This window comes from Ursus maritimus, unplaced genomic scaffold (genome assembly GCF_017311325.1).
Source record: "Ursus maritimus isolate PB19 unplaced genomic scaffold, ASM1731132v1 scaffold_24, whole genome shotgun sequence".
Taxonomy (NCBI): domain Eukaryota; kingdom Metazoa; phylum Chordata; class Mammalia; order Carnivora; family Ursidae; genus Ursus; species Ursus maritimus.
In genome coordinates this window covers 1,259,109-1,277,091 of record NW_024424897.1, presented here as the reverse complement: position 1 = coordinate 1,277,091, position 17,983 = coordinate 1,259,109, and the positions used below count along the sequence as shown (strand labels likewise).

General features: G+C 61.7%; 2 protein-coding genes across 4 annotated transcripts in view; one reads left to right on the top strand and one right to left on the bottom strand.

Moving 5' to 3' along the window:
• ARL16 (ADP ribosylation factor like GTPase 16) overlaps nt 1-1,626 on the bottom strand; it is a 2,861-nt gene extending 1,235 nt beyond the window's left edge. The window contains exons 1-4 of the mRNA XM_040640019.1: nt 1,571-1,626; nt 1,350-1,413; nt 747-860; nt 90-205 (exon numbers count right to left, since the gene is read on the bottom strand). Coding sequence (XP_040495953.1) covers nt 90-205; nt 747-860; nt 1,350-1,413; nt 1,571-1,626 — 350 coding nt within the window. The remainder of the gene's footprint in view (nt 1-89; nt 206-746; nt 861-1,349; nt 1,414-1,570) is intronic.
• Nucleotides 1,627-1,824: 198 nt separating this feature from the next.
• Nucleotides 1,825-16,493, top strand: HGS (hepatocyte growth factor-regulated tyrosine kinase substrate). Of its 3 annotated transcripts, none has more exons than XM_040640016.1 (22): nt 1,825-1,972; nt 3,465-3,549; nt 3,872-3,947; nt 4,318-4,410; nt 6,121-6,244; nt 7,509-7,561; nt 8,120-8,188; nt 8,868-8,992; nt 10,019-10,097; nt 10,176-10,274; nt 10,391-10,492; nt 11,079-11,117; nt 11,194-11,337; nt 11,435-11,494; nt 12,043-12,253; nt 12,631-12,803; nt 12,876-13,016; nt 13,100-13,277; nt 14,840-14,973; nt 15,048-15,167; nt 15,359-15,448; nt 15,814-16,493. In XM_040640016.1, exons 1-22 carry the CDS (start codon nt 1,936-1,938, stop codon nt 15,922-15,924), a joined length of 2,343 nt encoding a protein of 780 aa, XP_040495950.1. In that variant the 5' UTR covers nt 1,825-1,935; the 3' UTR covers nt 15,925-16,493. The 3 variants fall into 3 exon arrangements, with proteins under 3 accessions (XP_040495950.1, XP_040495949.1, XP_040495951.1); XM_040640015.1 differs by having other exon boundaries at nt 12,040-12,253; XM_040640017.1 differs by lacking the exon at nt 8,120-8,188 and having other exon boundaries at nt 12,040-12,253.
• The last annotated feature ends 1,490 nt before the right edge of the window (nt 16,494-17,983 follow it).

Sequence of the window (17,983 nt, the reverse complement as noted above, 5' to 3'; positions counted from 1 at the left end):
AAGCCCACCCCAGCCCCCACCGTACCCCACCCCAGGAGCCACCCTCTTGGGGGGCACCCCCCCACTCCTCCAGGATCACAGACCCGTACGTTTTATTGAAGAGGATCAAGACTGATGCTTCCGCGAGTCCTTCTGCAGAAAGGAGACCCAGGAGTTGCACGCAGGATGCAGACAGCTGAGTGGGGTTAGCGGCGTCTACCATGAACTAGGGAAGAAGAAAATGCAGGCCAGGGACACCCCGTGAGGGAGACAGTCCTTTCCAAATCCCCTTCCTTGGGCATCATGACCTGGCTCAGAGGAGGAAAATGCCTTTTAAACAAAGGTCCTTGGAGTCTGCGAAAGTAAAGGGAAATGAGTTGCAGAAGAGTGACCTGCTGTCACTTGTTTCTACCCACAGAAAGTCTCTCTACTCACGTGACCATCAGTTCTCTCAGGAAGGGTCCTAGGATTTGGGGCACAGGCCTTGCTAGGATGGGAAAGGTATGTAGAAGTCAAGCATAAACGTAAGAGCAGAGGCAGGGGAACAATGCAGAGGGCAAGCACGTTACTGGCAGGGAAGAAACACTGTCCGCAAGCCCCGCGGGAGCTTTCACTTCAGCTCTGGCCCAGGAGCACTACGGATCAAATTGGGTTCCCAAAAGGAAGTCCTCGACTAGCATAACTGCCCAGGAACCCAAACTCCAGCCTGTACGGAGTGAGGTCCAGCACTAGATGATGTCTAAAAAGTTCCCCGGATCATGACCTACCAAGAGAGAATGGCAATTTCCATAGTAGCTGGGCCAGATGGGGCTCATGCACCCCCCTAGCTCCCGGATGGTAATCTTGCTTGGGACCACGATGTCAGTAAGGTCGGTGCCCACCTGTGGAAAAAAACAGGAAGCATTAGGGACATAAGCTCTTTCCCACTGGGAACTCCTGGAGAGGAACGTGCACCACCTTTCACACTGATCTAAACACCAACACGGCCATTCTCAAGGGCTTAGACCCTAAAGCACAACTCTAAGGAAGGAAGGCTGAAGTGGCTTCCAGAGGTCCACGCCCTAACCCTCAGAGCCGGCTGTGGCCGCAGCTCCAACACCCATCAGTGGGATTCGCCTCGGGGCGACCAAAGAGAGCAGTGTGAAGAGTGGCGAGGGGCGGGCGGCTCGGGGCCCTGCCATGCACCCACGTCCGCCACAGCTCTGTCCCGGGAGGCAGGCCCCTTCCCGTGACATCCCGCTCACCTCGCGAGGGTTGCATTACCACACTGACCCGCCGGACTCCAGGTTCCACTTAAAACAACCCAAAGCGCTTTGCAAACCGTAAAGGGTACCCGTTTCCGCTAAACCCGCGGGAGAGGGGAGGCCTACCGTGGGCCGCGTCGGGGGAGGATCGCCCAGGTCGCCCTTCCCATCCCCGGAGCTCAGCTGTGCGGGCAGTCAAGGATCCCGAGCCGGGCAGAGAAGGCGGGCGGCGGCCGGACCCCGCCCCGGGACCCCTATCCCCGCTCCCCCGGGAGCACCCTGACCCCGGCACCAGTCCCCTGCCCCCCTCCTCCTGGCCACCCGCCCAGCGCGGAAGGATAGTCAGCAGTCTTTTCACCAACAGGGTCTTCCCGACCCCCGAAGCCCCAAGCAGGAGACACATCACGGCTCCGGACTCCACCCGGCACCCATAGCTCGGAGCAAGTCCCGCCCTCCACCCCCCTCATTGGATAGGCCTCACGTCCGAGCTGCTCATTGGTTCTCGGCTCTCACCGCCTCAAAACGTGCAGCCTGCAGCCCAATCGGCGCACAGCGTCTGGGACGAGTGAAAAAGCCCGCCTCCTCGCGGCTCGCGGCCCGGACCGGCGACGCGCGCGTGCGCGGGCCCGAGGAAAAGGCGGAAGCGGAAGTCGGGGGCGCGCCGGTTCGCCGCGGAAAGCGCAGCGGCGTCGGGTCGGGGTCCGGGGTCGCCATGGGGCGCGGCAGCGGCACCTTCGAGCGTCTCCTAGGTAACGCGGCCCCCGCCCCTCGAGGCTGGCCAGCGTCCCGGGAGCGGGGCTGGGGGGCGGCCACGGAGCGACCTGGGCCCCCAGGGTGTGGGTGGGAGCGCCAGCGGTGCGGGGACCTGGCAGCCCAGGGCGCTGGGCGCGGGCCCCTACCCAACTGGGTGAGGGTCCGCGGAGGAGGCTGGGCCTGCGCTCGCGGCGACCGTGCTCGGGGCTCTGCTTCTGGGCCAGGGGTGGGCAGGTCTTCAGGGGAATGATCGGCCCTGGAGCCACAAGCGTCTGACTGAGCGGGCCACAAGTCCTGAGTCACGAATACGGGTGACCTAGTCCAATAGACCCCCTCCCCCACAAAAACCTAGGATGGAGGGGAACTGAGGGTGCCCCAAACCTTGGGCTCCAAAGGGTGGAACCGGTAGTGTCGTCCCCGGGACCTGCCAGGCTCTTTGAGCGCTGCTTCCCTGGGGGAGCAGGCCAGCTCCGTCTGTCCCCACGGGGCTCCGGGAAGGCCCCGGTGTTTAGGGAGGTGGCTTTTCTGTTTGTCAGAGCTGGAGAGCCAATCCTTTCTGCCCTTCCTGGAGGGCACCAGTTTTAGGAAAAGGAAAATGGATGTTTACGGGCATGGCTTCCACCTTAGTGAAACTGGGTGGGCTCTGTGTTTGGGGTGGGTGCTCCAGTGGTGGGTCTGAGCCTGCCCTGCTTTTTCCTTGAATGTGGTTTTGGAGGAGACCGCAGATGAGGCACGTTCTTTGTTCTGAGACCATGCAGGCTGAGGAGTGGTTCAGCCCTACAAAGATCAATCCAGAAGTTACTACCAGATCCTATGTGTGGACACCTTAATAGACCTCCCATGTGTCTCCAGGGAGGAGAGCCAGCAGGGCTGGGGGAGCAGAGCATGTGTGTGTGTGTGAGGCAACTGTGACGGACACAGAGTAAAGGTGTTAGTGGAGGAATACTTCCTAGAGGTCGTGCCTGGCTCCATCCCACAAAACATTTGAAGCAGAAGACTGGAGTCCAGGCTGCATCTTCTCCAGCCTTGCCCCAGCTGAGATCTCATCGGACAGGTTAAACGTGGGGAGAACCAGGGACTCAGGGATGAGGTGGCAGAGTGTAGTGTGAAACCCTGCCTGGCTTTGCCCGGTGAGCTGTGTGACTTTGGGCAGTGACCTCACTTCTCTGCTTTGTTGTCTTTGTCGGGAAAGACGATGGAAATAGGACGTTGCTCAGGAGGTTGTGTCAGAACGCGGTGATCACATAAAGTGTTTGGATCAAGTGCACGGCAGGTGTGCTGTTAGTATTTTTTAAGCAGTTTGCCTTCTTTCTGGAAAGGACAGCACTGTCATGATTGTTGGGCATCAAGAGGATTTTCATGTGGTTTTCCATTCAGTCCAAATGTTTTAAATGGGAAGGAGGTGGTCCCTTCTCTTTGTTGCTGAGCTCTGGGGCCAGCCGGGGAATCACAGAGGACAGCCCCAGTAATGGTGTGTTTTTGCTGTAGACAAAGCGACCAGCCAGCTTCTGCTGGAGACGGACTGGGAGTCCATCCTCCAGATCTGTGATCTCATCCGCCAGGGGGACACACAGTAAGTGAGGAGGATCTCTGCTCAGAAGCCGGGGGGCGGCAGCATGGCGCTCCCGGCTTCCTTGGAGCCCAGTGATGCTCCAGGATCCCGCAGCGACCAGCCCTGATGAACCACCTTAGGCCTCAGGCGGAGAATTGAGCAGTCTCCACGCTGAGGTTTTTGGGATCTGGGGACAAGGAAAGGTTTTTCCCTGTACTGGCTGGAGGTACTTAACATTTGCTTGGGAATTTTGAGGACCAGAGGGTGGCAGAGCCTTTCTTAACTTAGCTTCTAGGATGGTTTCTTTTTTGTCTTCCCTTTTACCGATATTCTCTTCTTTCAGAGCCAAATATGCCGTGAGTTCCATCAAAAAGAAAGTCAATGACAAGAATCCTCACGTGGCCTTGTATGCCCTGGAGGTAACTAGACCCCTGCACTCTGGCCACCTGAAGAGTCACTGCCCCAGTGTCCAGATGGCAGAGACAGCTTGACCCTGGGGCCTTGCCCACCTGCCTGGGGTGGGAGGGCAGAGAGGAGCAGCCCTGATGGAGGGCAGTGCCTCCGTGCCGCAGCTGAAGCTGACAGACTCAGGGCCCTGAGGTCGAGTCTGGCCTCTGTCCCTGCTGGTAAGAAGTGGAGTGAGAAGGGGCACATGTAGTATTGGTTGCCGCCTGACTCGGAGCGGCCGTGGGGGTCCTCCTGATGGGCCAGCTTGCCCGAGGGGCCTGTCCAAGGCGGGTGTCCCTCGCCCAGCCGGTGGCTCGAGGCTCCCTTCCTTGGGTCCTGCAGGTCATGGAGTCTGTGGTGAAGAACTGCGGCCAGACGGTCCACGATGAGGTGGCCAACAAGCAGACCATGGAGGAGCTGAAGGAGCTGCTGAAGGTGCGCCCTTGGCGGGAGGCAGTGAGGTCCAGACCGTGGGGAGGGCACAGTTTCCCCGAGGCCGTGCCGGTGCTCTCCTGGGGCTTTGCTGGCACCTGAGGCAGCAGCAGGGCCAGGCAGAACCGAGGACAGGAAGGGGAGTGTTGGTGGTCCCCGCAGCTCCAGAATCCCAGCTTGATGACGTCAGGGCTTCACCAGAAGCAAACCGGGATGCTGTGTCTGGGGGGACAGAAGAGACCCTGCCCTTCCTGGGGGGGTCAGGAAAGGCTTCCCCGGGGCAGGGCTCAAAGCCTCACTAGGTGGCAGAGAAGGAGGGGAAGGAGCTGTGTGTGTGGGACTGGCTGTGAGCAGGGTGTGCAGGCAGAGGCCTGGGGGAGCCCCAAAGGGCTTCTGGGTGGGTGCCAAATGCAGAGCCAGGATTCTAAGCAGGGAGGTGTGTGAGTCCAGTGTATTTATGGAGGGAGGTCGGGGGCACGGCACATCAGGGACACCTTGGGGAGTGGGTCTCACATCCTCCATTTGTAGAGGAGGGACAGTCCTCCAGAGCCCTGAGAGAGAATGCTGCACAGGCCACCGACCATGGACCCCCAGGCTCGCGCTGCCCACCTGCCGGGATTGTGATGTGGGTGGTGACACTGGCAGATTGTGTGACACAGAGTGGGTGGTACAGCGGTGCCCCTGTCCCACAGGGGTGAGGCGACCAGTCCGGTGGCCAGGTGCATAGCCCCGGACTCTGTCTCTGCTGCTATTGGTGGGTGGATCCGCAGGTTCCAGACCCGTGCGGATGGCCATGAGCTCACGTGGCTGACAGCCCATCTGGACCTGAGCTGGGCCCTGCCCAGTGACCCAGCCAGTGCTTACTGTGGCCAGGCTGAAAGAGCAGAAGGGTCACGCCCTGTGCTTCTCGTGTCCCATGATAGTGTCCTGTTTGTGCTGTATGTGGTCTAAGCCAGTTAGTCCCCCCTTGGAGAGGGAGGCTTACAATAGGGCAGAGAGGTCCAACGAGCGGACACAGATTACGGGAAAGAACCGAAGCCTAGTGGGTGAGTCTGGTTGGCATCTCCGTGCAGCAGCTTTCTCATCCTTCCATCTTCCTGAGCATCCCCGGAGAGCTCTAGGAATGTGACTGATGGTGCTCGAAGCTGGCGGAAGTGGTGGCTGTGCACGTGGGGCAGCTCCTGGAGCGGCTGCCCCTGCTCCCCGCCCCCCTGGGCTGGCCATGATCTGAGGAGAGGCGGCCAGCTACACATGTGCTCCCTCATCACGGGTCTGGTGGGCACTGCCTGTTAGAGTTTGGCATTTGCCAGAGCCACACCGGCTTACAGACTCAGGGGCCCCTGACACTAGCCAAGCTCCTGGGGCAGGGGAGGAAGAAGCAGGTGGTTACAGGGCAGTGGGCCTGGAGAACCAGGCTTTGGGGATTCCCCAGCTTTTCCCAGGGCATTAAAGAAAAGTCAGGCCCCGAGTGGGCACACTGCTGTGATGAGTTTGTCCTCAGGGACCAGGCTTCATGGAGGCGGGCTGGGCCTGGGGAGTAGGTCCGTGCGTGGCCCCAGTGCCCCACAAAGGGGGGGCCCTCGCCGCCTCTGCCAGCCTCACGTGCTCAGAGTGGTGAAGTCTTCGTGCTCCTTCCTCGCGCTGAGACCTCTCTGGCGTTCGTGTCTCCCGTGGCCCTCCTCATTCTCTTCCTTCCTCGTCCTTCCTGTGCAGAGGCAGGTGGAAGTAAGCGTCCGGAACAAGATTCTGTATCTGATCCAGGCCTGGGCACACGCCTTCCGCAACGAGCCCAAGTACAAAGTGGTCCAGGACACGTACCAGATTATGAAGGTGGAAGGTGCGTTGGGCTGTGCGCCAGGCAGAGCCTAGAGCAGCTGTGTGTGCTCTCTGTGCGGGGCAGGGGGACAGCGCCTTACGGCAGGGCTGGCAGCGGTGGGAGCATAGAGTGGGTGTCCTCATGGGGCAGCCTGCTCTGGGCCCTGGAGCCCCTGCCTTTCCCGACCTCATGTGCAGTTAGGGCTGAAAACACACAAGTGAAAAGATTTAGTAGAGGAACTACTTCCTGAGCGTTGAATCCTAGGAAGGAAGGAGAGCTGGGGGCTGTGACCTCTTGGGGGCTGATTGAACATGAAGGGTGGGAGAAGGCCTGGAGGGCAGGCAGTTCGTGTGCCAGACCTGAACGCGTGAGCGAGCCAGCACCGCGTGCACTGTCGTCCGAGGCCCTGGGGCCATCGCAGACCTGGGACGAGGCACAGGAGGTGCCAGCCTGCAGGAGCGGCTTGGGCAGAAGCTGGGGTGCCCTGAGAATGGCGGGAAGTCCTGGGAGGGCTGCAACGGGGCTGTGACAGCCAGCGGACCTTTTCAAGGCCACCTCTGCATTCCTCTCAGCTGCTGCAGCGGCCACACGGATCTGCTGGGGCTTGGGGAGGAGGGCAGCGGATTCAGACTGTAGTGCTCACACTGGGCAGTGGCGGGGGGGGGAGTCGGTGCTGGGGTGGCCTCCACCTGTGCCGAGGCCCTGAAATGAGGCTGGGAGCAGGGGTGGCGTCTGGTGGCTACAGGTGGCTCGGACCCCATGGAGACTGTGATGAGGGTTCTGTCCATGTCAGTGAGCTGGCCTCAGGCCCTCAATCCTGGACCTTGGACATGGGATGGTGGGTATATGCTCACATTCACTTTCCTGGGGAGACAACCCAAAGCTTTATGGAACCTTCAAGGGTCTGTGCCTCCAAAAAGCTTGGGAATCTATTTTAAGAGTCCTGAGAGGTACAGTTGGCTGGAGTGTGGGGCCAAGAGCCGGACAGACTTGTCCAGGGAAGATCTGTGAGGCTTCAATGTGGGGTGAGTGAGGCCAGGCCCCATGCCCTAGGACGGGGCGGCCCACTCATGCACCCGGGCGCCCTTGCCTGCTGCTGGGTCATTGCACTTGCTTCCCCAGGGGCCCTGGGCCTCCTTTTGTAGGTCTGCTTGGGGAGGTGGCTGCCCAGAGCTGGGACATGGCTCCTAAAGGTCTCAGGGCAGACCGGGCGAGGACAGTTGAGGCTGTCAGGGCCTTGCATGCCAGCGTGGCACTGGCAGTGATTGTGGTCTCCTTTTTCCAGGACACGTCTTCCCAGAGTTCAAGGAGAGCGATGCCATGTTTGCTGCAGAGAGAGTGAGTTCACAGGGTGCTGGGGATCTAGGAGCTAGGCTGCTTTTTTTTTTTTTTTTTTTTTTTTTTTAATGTTTAAGTAATCTGTACACCCAACATGGGGCTCAAACTCAAGACCCCAAGATCAAGAGCCACATGCTCTTCCAACTGAGCCAGCCGGGCGCCCCGGGAGTTAGGATGCCTTGAGGAAGCAGAAGGGAGGTCCTGGGGTCCCTGCTGGTGGGGAACATCAGTGGGTCAGCTGCCGTTTTGTCTCTGAAACAACACGTGTGGGACAGGCAGCCGGGCCTGTGCCGGCTCGGTTTGGAACGCAGCTCAAGGTGCTTTTGCGCTGTGGCTGACGGGCTCGCACAGTTAAGACAAATACTGACCCGGAGCTGTGGGGAGTCTCGCGGTCATACCTTTAGAAAGGAGAGTCCGTTTGGAGTAGGTTCCTTTCTTACATCTGCAGACCGGGCCCTCGGCCCCTGAGCCCACACTGGGGCCGCATCCCATTTGTGGGAAGCAGGGCCGTGGCTGGGAAGGTGGGGCGGCGCGACCCTGACTCTGCCTGCCCCCCAGGCCCCCGACTGGGTGGATGCTGAAGAGTGCCACCGCTGCAGGGTGCAGTTCGGGGTGGTGACCCGCAAGGTGAGTGTGCCCACCCCAGGGCCGACCCCACACCCCCTACTGTCCCCGTGAGGCCACTGAAGCCACTCCGTGTCCTTTTCCTCTTGGCTGTGGGCTCGTGGTACATGGAGCAAATCCAGCTCCTAGCTACATGGTGAGCGGGGTCACCAAGGGGTCCCGAGTCCGATGGTCTGTGCTGTCCGATGAAGCTCGGGCATGCTGCGTTCCCCAGGGACAGGAACGCGGCAAGCTTGGGGCTGCGGGAGGCTCAGGCGTGTCTTGCCTGGGCCTGCGGCCCTGTCGCTGCCCTTCGCGGCTAACAGCCTGTGTGCTGCGGCCCTCGAGCCACTGCTTCTCTTCCTCTTGAAGCACAGACCGCGACGGTGAAGGCTGAGGCCAGGGCGTCTGAGCAGACTCCCTGGGCCCACCATCAGCAGGACCTCTTATCTCCCAGCACAACTCACACAGGATTTGCATGCACTGTTCTTTTTAGTTTGACTTTTCCCTCAAACAGTGGCTGCAGTTGAGAGCCTGGAAACGTGCCATTTCCCTAGGGTCCTTGTGGCCTCCCAGACCTGCCTTCTGCCCACCCTGGGAGGCCCAGCCTTGCGCCCTTTGCAGCAGGCAGTAGTGGGAAGGGTGGGCGCAAGGGGTCAGCAGCCCAGCACCGCGCCGCACGCTGACCCTCTCTGTGTCACAGCACCACTGCCGGGCGTGTGGCCAGATTTTCTGCGGCAAGTGCTCCTCCAAGTACTCCACCATCCCCAAGTTCGGCATCGAGAAGGAGGTGCGCGTGTGCGAGCCCTGCTACGAGCAGCTGAACAAGTGAGTTCCCTGCTGGGGGCCCGGCTATGCTCCCTGAAGCCGGGCTTCTGTCTCCTGGCCGTCCGGGTGCAGGGCTGGGGCCTGCCAGCTGGTTGCTTGGGTTTGGTTTATTGGTTTGTCTGCTTTTTAACATTTTAGCTTGGAAAAAAAACTTTGGGAAAAGATGCAGGAGTGGGAAGCAGACCCTGTGGGGTGCGGCCTCCTCCTGAGTCTTTTGGTGTGGACGCAGCCGTGTGGGCTTAATTGCATGGTCTCCCTTCCCCCTCTGCATGGGTGTTCCCACGTATCGTGTTCATTCTGACTTTCTGAGAGTGAGCTGCGGGTACCCCATCCCCATACCCCAAAGCTCCCACGTGCACTTCCCAAGAAGTGCCATAGCACAGCCACCAGCCCAGGACACATGGTGCCAGCCTGGCGCTGACGGCTGCTGTGTGTCCCTGTCTGGTTCCAGCAAGTGCCAGTCATGTCCTGCAGTGGGTTTGTCCCTGTCAGGCCTGCCTAGGCCCCTAGGACATGGCAGGTGGCTGTCACACCTCTTCAGCTCCCGTGACCCAGATCTGCAGGCCGCCTCTTTGTCCTGACGTGTGCATTTCTGAAGGGCCTGGGCTGGTGTGGTGCTTCCCTTGGTTTGGGTTTGAGGTCTTGTGGTTAGAGTCAGGTTGTGTGCTCCCTGCGTGATCCCAGGATGAGGCTGTCCCTCTCCATGCCGCCACTCTGGGGGCCCGTGCTGTCCGTCTGTCCGTCTCCCAGCGTCAGTGATGGGAGCTCATCCTTTGGTTAGGTGATGTCTGTGGGCCGCTCCCTTGGAAAGTTCTTTTCCCATGTTTGAACCTCATTTCTAGAAGAGGGGGCTGGGGCTTAGGCCCAGGTGACCTGCCTGGGGTTCCGCGTCCCGAAGCCAACAGACCTGGTTTGAGCGACCAGTTTTTCTCCAGAGCGTGGCCTGTGGCACTACTGGCGTCCTTCCGTGGGGATGCTGGGGGCCGGGGGATGGTGCTCAGTCACCCAGTGCCCTCTCGCTTCCAGGAAAGCAGAAGGAAAGGCCTCATCGACAACGGAGCTGCCCCCGGAGTACCTGACCAGCCCCCTGTCCCAGCAATCCCAGGTACTGGCCCCGGGTCCTTGGGGGTGCCTCGCCCACCACCTCGCCCTGGGCCCTGCTCACCGGCCCGTCTGCCCCTAGCTGCCCCCCAAGCGAGATGAGACGGCCCTGCAGGAGGAGGAGGAGCTGCAGCTGGCCCTGGCTCTGTCACAGTCGGAGGCTGAGGAGAAGGAGAGGATGGTGAGCCGGAGGGGGGCTCGCCTGGTGGTGGGGGGTGTCCCTAGATGTTTGGGGAGGGCAGATGAGTGTGGCGGGTCGGCCCACCTGCGCCAGGACTCTTCCTGCGTCTCCCGCAGAGACAGAAGTCAGCTTATGCCGCTGCCACGTACACCAAGGCAGAGCCCGCGCCCGTGGCCTCGTCGGCGCCCCCTGCCGGCAGCCTGTACTCTTCGCCCGTGGTGAGCGCACTCCCAGGTTGGGCCACACTACTGTGGGAGGGGGTGGGAGGGCTGCCCCAGAAAGAATGGTGCCTGATCAGGCCAGTGAAGGTCAGGGTCCAGCCGGGCCCTCCTCAGCCATCTGCTCCTGGTCAGGGGTCCCCTGCAGGGGAGGAGCACCCTGGAAAGGCTGGAGACCTCTCAGAGTGAGAGGAGGTGGGCAAGCCCTGAGGTCAAAGGTGGCCTACCTTTTTCTAGCCTCGGCCCCCTCTGTAAATAGGGGGTGGGTGGCAGGTGGAACAGAAGGTTTAGGAAGTCATGGCAAGCTCTGTGGGGCTCTGGAGGGGGCCAGGTGGCCGAGGGCCTAAGAACAGCCCTGCCGTCCACTGTCAGGACTGGCGTTGTTGTTGCAAGGAAAGCTGGCAGGATACTGCCCTGTGCCTTGTTCACAATCGCAGAGCCCCGGGGGGCCCCCGGACAGACTGGCCAGTGCCCGGGGTCCACTGTCACTGTGGTGGCGTCCCAGCCTCCCAGGCGACGGCCTAGGAGTTGTTGGGCACATGTTTGAGCCCGTGGGTCACTGCTGCTCTGGCCTGTGTCTCCCCAGACCTCGTCGGCGCCGCTGGCTGAGGACATGGACCCCGAGGTGAGGGCGCCCCCACATGCAGTGCTTTCCGCTGCTGCTCCCTGGGCCTTGGGAGTAACGCTTGTTGTGTGCATAGCTTGCCCGGTACCTCAACCGGAACTACTGGGAGAGGAAGCAGGAGGAGGCCCGCAGGAGCCCTACGCCATCTGCACCTGCGCCTTTGACGGAGCCCGCCGCCCCGCCTGTGGAGGGGCACGCCGCCCCCGCCAACGCGCCGGAGGTGGGCTGCTCTCAGCACTCCCGGCCCCCCGTCCTGTTGGGGCGAGGGGCCCTGAGACAGGCTGGACAACTCCTTCACCTCCTCTGGCCTCTTGCAGACCCCCCTCACGGAGACAGACTCTCAGCCCATAGCTCCTTCCAGCGGCCCCTTTGGTGAGGTAAGCTGTGGCTCCATCACAGGCCCCGCACGGGCACCTCTCCTGACAGGGCTGAGCCCTGCCCGCAGTGACCTCCCAGGGGCAAGCCATTCCAGCCCACCACTCTCGAGGAACCTCTCTGGGCTGGCTGTGGTCCAGAACCTGGTCACTTGCTGCCTAGAATGGATCAGAATATTCTAGGGCAGCTTAGAACCACCCGGATGAGTTCACGTCCTATCTGGGGCTTTTTGGCTCTGTTGGTCATTGGACTAAGAGACCGGGGCCTCTTCGAGGGAGGCAGGCCTCTACAGGGTAGGGACAGAGGGGCTGCGAGCCAGGCTGCCCAAGCCGCAGCCAGCTCCATCCGGGCCAGCACCACAGCCAAGTGCAAGAGTTGAGCCCCCTTGAGCCTCCGTGTTTACATTTGTCAAGGGGGTGCTCAGGTGCCCCCTCATAGCACCGCTGAGAGAATGAGTCCTGCGCGGCAGGCTCCAAGCTCAGCGCCCAAAGGGGCGGGGCTGCCCTGCCTTGGGGGCTGCTCCACAGGAGGCCACGTGCACCCCCAGCAGCAGTACCAGAACGGGGAGTCGGAGGAGAGCCACGCGCAGTTTCTGAAGGCCCTGCAGAACGCCGTCACCACCTTCGTCAACCGCATGAAGAGCAACCACGTGCGGGGCCGCAGCATCACCAACGACTCGGCCGTGCTGTCCCTCTTCCAGTCCATCAACAGCATGCACCCCCAGCTGCTGGAGCTGCTCAACCGGCTGGACGAGCGCAGGCGTAGGTGCCGCGGCGTGCGGGGGACCCTGTCGAGGCCTCGCAGTGCCCCCTGGCGCGGTGTTGTGTGAGCACGTGTGCTGGCCGCTTGCTGTGGGCACGGGGAAGGTTCTCGGGTGGGCAGCAGCTCCTCCAGAGTCCATCTCTGGGCCGTGGGCAACTTGGGAGGTGGTCCTAGCGAGGGGAAATGTCCCACTGAGCGTAGAATCATCAGCTCTAGGAAGAATCCCACCCCGGCCCTGACCCTGGGAGCCCACGTGCCAGCCCTGCAGACGAGCGCTTGGCTGGGTGAGGGCAGGGCTGGCGGCCACAGCCCGGACCTGGGCAGCCATCGCTTCCCTCCCACGCCACACCCTCGTGGCGCTGCCCTCTCCCCACAGTATACTACGAGGGGCTGCAGGACAAGCTGGCGCAGATCCGCGATGCGCGGGGGGCCCTCAGCGCCCTGCGGGAGGAGCACCGGGAGAAGCTCCGCCGGGCGGCTGAGGAGGCCGAGCGCCAGCGCCAGATCCAGCTGGCCCAGAAGCTGGAGATCATGCGGCAGAAGAAGCAGGTGTGGTGGCCGGCCCCGGCTTGGGGGTGCCGAGGTCGTGGACAGCCCTGATGGCTGCCTTGTGGCCCACAGGAGTACCTGGAGGTGCAGCGGCAGCTGGCCATCCAGCGCCTGCAGGAGCAGGAGAAGGAGCGGCAGCTGCGCCTGGAGCAGCAGAAGCAGACCGTCCAGATGCGCGCCCAGATGCCCGCCTTCTCCCTGCCCTACGCCCAGGCACGCACCCAGCCCCGGGCCGCCCCTGGCTGCGGGCTCCGGAGCCGAGGACTGCCCTGACCGCCGTCTCTCTCTGTCCCCAGCTGCAGGCCATGCCCGCGGCCGCGGGCGTGTTGTACCAGCCCTCTGGCCCAACAAGCTTCCCGGGCACCTTCAGCCCCGCGGGCTCCGTGGAGGGCTCCCCTATGCACACGGTGTACATGAGCCAGCCGGCCCCCGCCGCCAGCAGCCCCTACCCCAGCATGCCTGGGGCCGGAGCAGGTAATGGGGCGGGCGCGGGTGCCCGCCAGCCAAGATGAGCCCCAGACCGCTACTTTTTCCTTCTTTTGTTTCTGTTTTGCTATAATTTCAGATTTACAGAAAAGTTAAATAGTACAAAGGGTTTTCCAGATTTTCCAAACGTTATCATTTTCATTACATTTGCTCTCTCCCTTCATAGGTTCACGTGTGCGCACATATACGTGAACTTTTTTTCCTGAACCTTTTTAGAGCGGGTGGTGGGGGCAATGCCCTTTGCTCCTAGCGCGGTCAGCATGTATTTCCTAAACACAGGACACCTCCTCATGGCCTGGGCACAGATGCAGGTCAGGAGCCACAGAGGCCGTGGTGTGACCTCATCCACCGCCGAGTTCAGCTGTCCCACACCGTCCCAGTAATACCCCTTGTGCTGACAGGAAACCCCCTGGCTGTTGTCTTTAACTGTTCGGCTGCTTTTCATCTTTGATCTAGAATGTTCTTAGTCCGCTTTTGTGTTCATGACACTGACTCCCCGAAGAGCACTGGCCTGCTGTCTTGCAGACCACCCCTCTGTGGGTTGTGTCTGGTCTCCATGGCTGTGTTTCGGCCAGGCGTCCTGGGCGCTGGAGTGTCCAGCCGGAAGGCACAGCCAGCCACTGGCCGCGAGGTGTGCGGGCAGCCTGTCAAGGTTCCTTAACAGCCCCAGGAAGGGGCTGGCTGGCCTGTGGAAATCAACTGTTCGGTGGGGACGAGACTTGCACACATCCTTGTCCTTCCTAAGTTGTCACCCAGTAGCTTTGGTGTCTCCTGCTCCGTCACGTCTGAGGCTATCACAGTGTTTGTCAACCAGTGACTTACCGCATTCCTCTCCTGTTGGTCAGTTGTCTTCCACCATAAGGAGGCACTTTTCCTTCTCTTTACTCTTTCATCATTCACATCCGCGTGGACTCATTTTATGCAAATTTCACAGTTGGTTTCGCTGCTCAGATGGTCCCGGGTGTGGCCGGCTCCTGGACCATCCACTCACATTCCGTGCTCACATGTGTTCAGCCCTGGAGGCGGCCCCTGTCCAGGGAGCCCCTGGTCCTGATAGTGGGGGCTGTTCAGCGCCTGGGGCCTGGGCGTGCTCACACATGGGCATGCACGCCCAAGGCTCGTCTGCAAACGGCGCACCCGGGTTCAGTGCTGCAGCACGGGGCTTCCTCCCCTGTCCGCGCCTGTAGCTCCCGCCTCTCATCCTCCCATTGGCTGCTCTGCTCGTTCTTGGAGTACACAGAAAGTGGTTTCGGGAATGCTAGCTCGAGCCACTGGGGAGAGGCCCTCCTGACCGGGCTCACTAGGTCTGTAGTTGTCGGTCTTTAGGCCCTGAGTTTCAGAAGGTGCAAGAGCTGGTCACCGCCCCCCCCACCCCGTGCTGTCCTGTTAATGCCCTGTCAACACAGTTTAGTTTGTTTCTTCTGATTGCACGCAGCGTTAGAGCTCCTCTCCCGTCCTCGTTGATTTTAACTTCTGCGAGAACGTAAAGAGTGAACTTGGTTGCAGAAGTCGTGCTGCAGGGCAGTAAGCTTGCTCCTCTCCCTCCGCAGATCCCGGCATGGTGAGCGCTTACATGTACCCAGCAGGGGCCACCGGTGCACAGGCGGCCCCCCAGGGCCCCACCGGGCCCACTGCCAGTCCAGCCTACTCATCCTACCAGCCTACTCCAACGCAGGGCTATCAGGTAGGCAGGCAGGGCCACTCCCTTCCCGGGCAAGGGCCCGCAGCCCTTCTCCCATCATACCCTTCCCTCTGCAGAACGTGGCCTCCCAGGCCCCACAGAGCCTCCCGGCCATGTCCCAGCCTCCACAGTCCGGCGCCATGGGCTACATGGGGAGTCAGTCGGTGTCCATGGGTTACCAGCCTTACAGCATGCAGGTGAGAGACTGCAGGGGGGTGTCCACATGGAAAAGAAGCTGGGGGAGCGCTGGGTAGGCCCCCTGTCCTGTCCACCACCCCCTTCCCCCACCGTTACGCTCTCCTCGCTGGCGGGCGTTTGATTTTCCGAGTCAGAAGCACCCCCCCCTGGCATACAGGGTTCCTTCATGTGGGGTTTGCTTCATTTTCAGAGTCTCATGAGCACCCTCCCCAGCCAGGACGCACCGCTGCCGCCCCCGCAGCAGCCCTACATTGCAGGGCAGCAGCCCGTGTACCAGCAGGTGAGCCCCGCCCAAGGCTGCCAGCCAGCTCGGCTCACGGACGGTGGTGGGGCTGTCCTGGGAGGGGGCGACAGTGCGGGTCAGGACTGCTTCCCAGCAGACAGTGAGGGCAGAACAAGGCCGCACGCAGCAACGCATGCAGGTGCCCACACCGCGCACGTACTCAACCCCGTGGATGCTGGTCGGGAACTCCTGACAGGGAACCCACCACAAGCTGGGAGGAGGGAGGCCTGGAGCGGACTAGGCCTTGCCGGGACCGAACACTGGGGCTGAGACCAGGGTGGAGTGTTCTAGAAAGAAGCCATTACGGGGGAAGGCCGGGGTCTGGGGTGGGAGGACTGATGGTTCCTGCGCCTTCCCCCCAGATGGCGCCCTCCGGGGGACCCCCTCAACAGCCGCCCCCCGTAGCCCAGCCACCGCCTGCACAGGGCCCTCCGGCACAGGGCAGCGAAGCCCAGCTCATCTCGTTTGACTGATCCCGCTGGGAGCGCGCCATCCAGAACAACACTACGGTTCTCTGAACCACCGTCTCCGTTTCTAACTAGTGTCATCCTCCTGCCTCGCTCTCCTCTTACTGCCTTGTAGTGTCCCTGCTGCGTGCAGGGGGTGGCCCTTCACCCTGGTCCCCGCCCTCTTCCTGCCCTCTCCGGCTGACTCCTCATGCCCCCGGGGCCCCATCCTCCTCCCCATCTCCCTGAGTTGGTCTCAGACTTCTTTCCCCAGGGCCGGGCCTCAGAGGGTGGGAGGGAAGGACTTTCTCCGAGAGGGAGCCTTCAGCCCAGTGTGTCAGGTCCCATAAGGGCTGGCTGGAGTGGGGTCCCTCGAAGTGCAGCCCGGGCCCTCCCACCTGCACCCAGGAGACTGCGCAGCCTGTGGTCTGACTAGTGTGCGTGCTTCCGAGCCCTCTGGTGTGGCCTCCTGCAGTCAGCAGGCACTCACAGGAGGGTGGGGGCTTGTCTCCAGCTTCTCTGCTTCTGAGCTGCCATCTCATCCAGTGCCCTGAGTAGACGGAATGGAAGACTGATAATAAAACGTCTTTCAACAAGTGTCGGACTGTCTGTTCAGAGGGAAGGTTGTGGGCAGGAAGTCCAGCTCTGGACAGGGGTGAGCAGGCACGTGCCTGTGGGCCAGCCTGGTTCCATAGCCATCTCCAGGGGTGGGCGCTGCTCTGTCAGCAGCTGCAGATCTTCCCTGACACCGCACCACGGAGCCGTGCCCTTGGAGAATCCAGCAGCAGTCCTCCCCACCCGGCCTGCTCTGCCCTGACTTCCCCCAGACTTGCAGAGCCCGAGGATGGAATGTGATTCTGCACCACTCAGAGTCGTCGTGTGGAAAAAAATACTTCAAGATAGTACGGACTCACACCCCCTCGTCTCCGGAGTTCAGAACGTTTCACACGCCTAAATACCTCTTAGGTGACCCCAGCATTAGCTCTTCAATGAAGAAACGGACTGGTTTGATAAACAGGGGCTGTCTGAGCTCAGGCCAAAGGCAGGGCCAGGACAGCAGGAGGTTGCTGGGCAGAGGACAGCTCCGTCTTCTCTATTTGATGTAACATTAACTGCTGCTCCATGCCCGGCTCGGAGAAACTATCAGCCGGGAGAGGAGAGACTGATCAATAAGTAGCGAAGACCCAGACCCCTCAGGGCGGATGCTGGCAGAGGGGCTGGGGCTGCAGCTACAGGGCCTAAGCTGACGGCGCCCCTCATGCTGAGTGCTTGGAGCCGGACGGAAAGGAAGGCAGGATTTCAGAGGATTCAGGCAGCAGGACAGAGCCAGGGCTAGCCCCCCCCGCTAGCCCTTCCGCCCACGACTCCATCACTCGACCCTTCCAGGCTCAATCACAACCCTTAGCTATCCTGTCAGCAGAGAATCCCCGGTTCAACCGCGGAAACGCGCGGGCCCAGGACGCGGCCTCGTTCCCGGGGCGGCCTAGACCAAGAGAAAACGTGCTCCGCGCGGGAATCAACCCTTTAAGGGGAGGAGGAAACCAAGGAGAAGGCTGCCCAGAGGGCAGCGGGAGCTCTGGGCGCTTAGGTGACTTCAGGCTGCGGGCGGCCAGGGCGGGCGTGGCGCCCAGCACGGGACCTGCTGAGAAAGGGCACTTGGGACCCTCGTGCCCGCCCCGCAGAGGAGCAAACGTCACGAGCCCACAGCCGCTGTCAGCCGGCGCGAGGCTTCGGCAGGTGTCGGGGAGTAGAGGTCACTGCACTGTCCTCCCTGGCCGGACTGCTCGGGGGCCGGGACCGCCTCCCCGGGCCTCGGCCTTCTCTGGCCTTCGATCGCCTAGCGAGGAGAGGGCCGCAGCTGCTCAGCGTCCAGCCCCAGCGCCGGACCCCGACCCCGACTCCCGGCCGCCACCAACAAGACCCTGCGCCTGCGCGGCTCGCCGCCTTGTGGGTAATCTCGGGGAGCGAGAGGAAGCCAGGGCGAGGTGCGGCTAGAGCGTCCTCTCCAACTCGTTTCCTCGACGCCCTCGTGGGCTAGACCGTCCTCACTCAGCTCGAATGCTCGGCCGCCCCGGCGGCTAGAGCG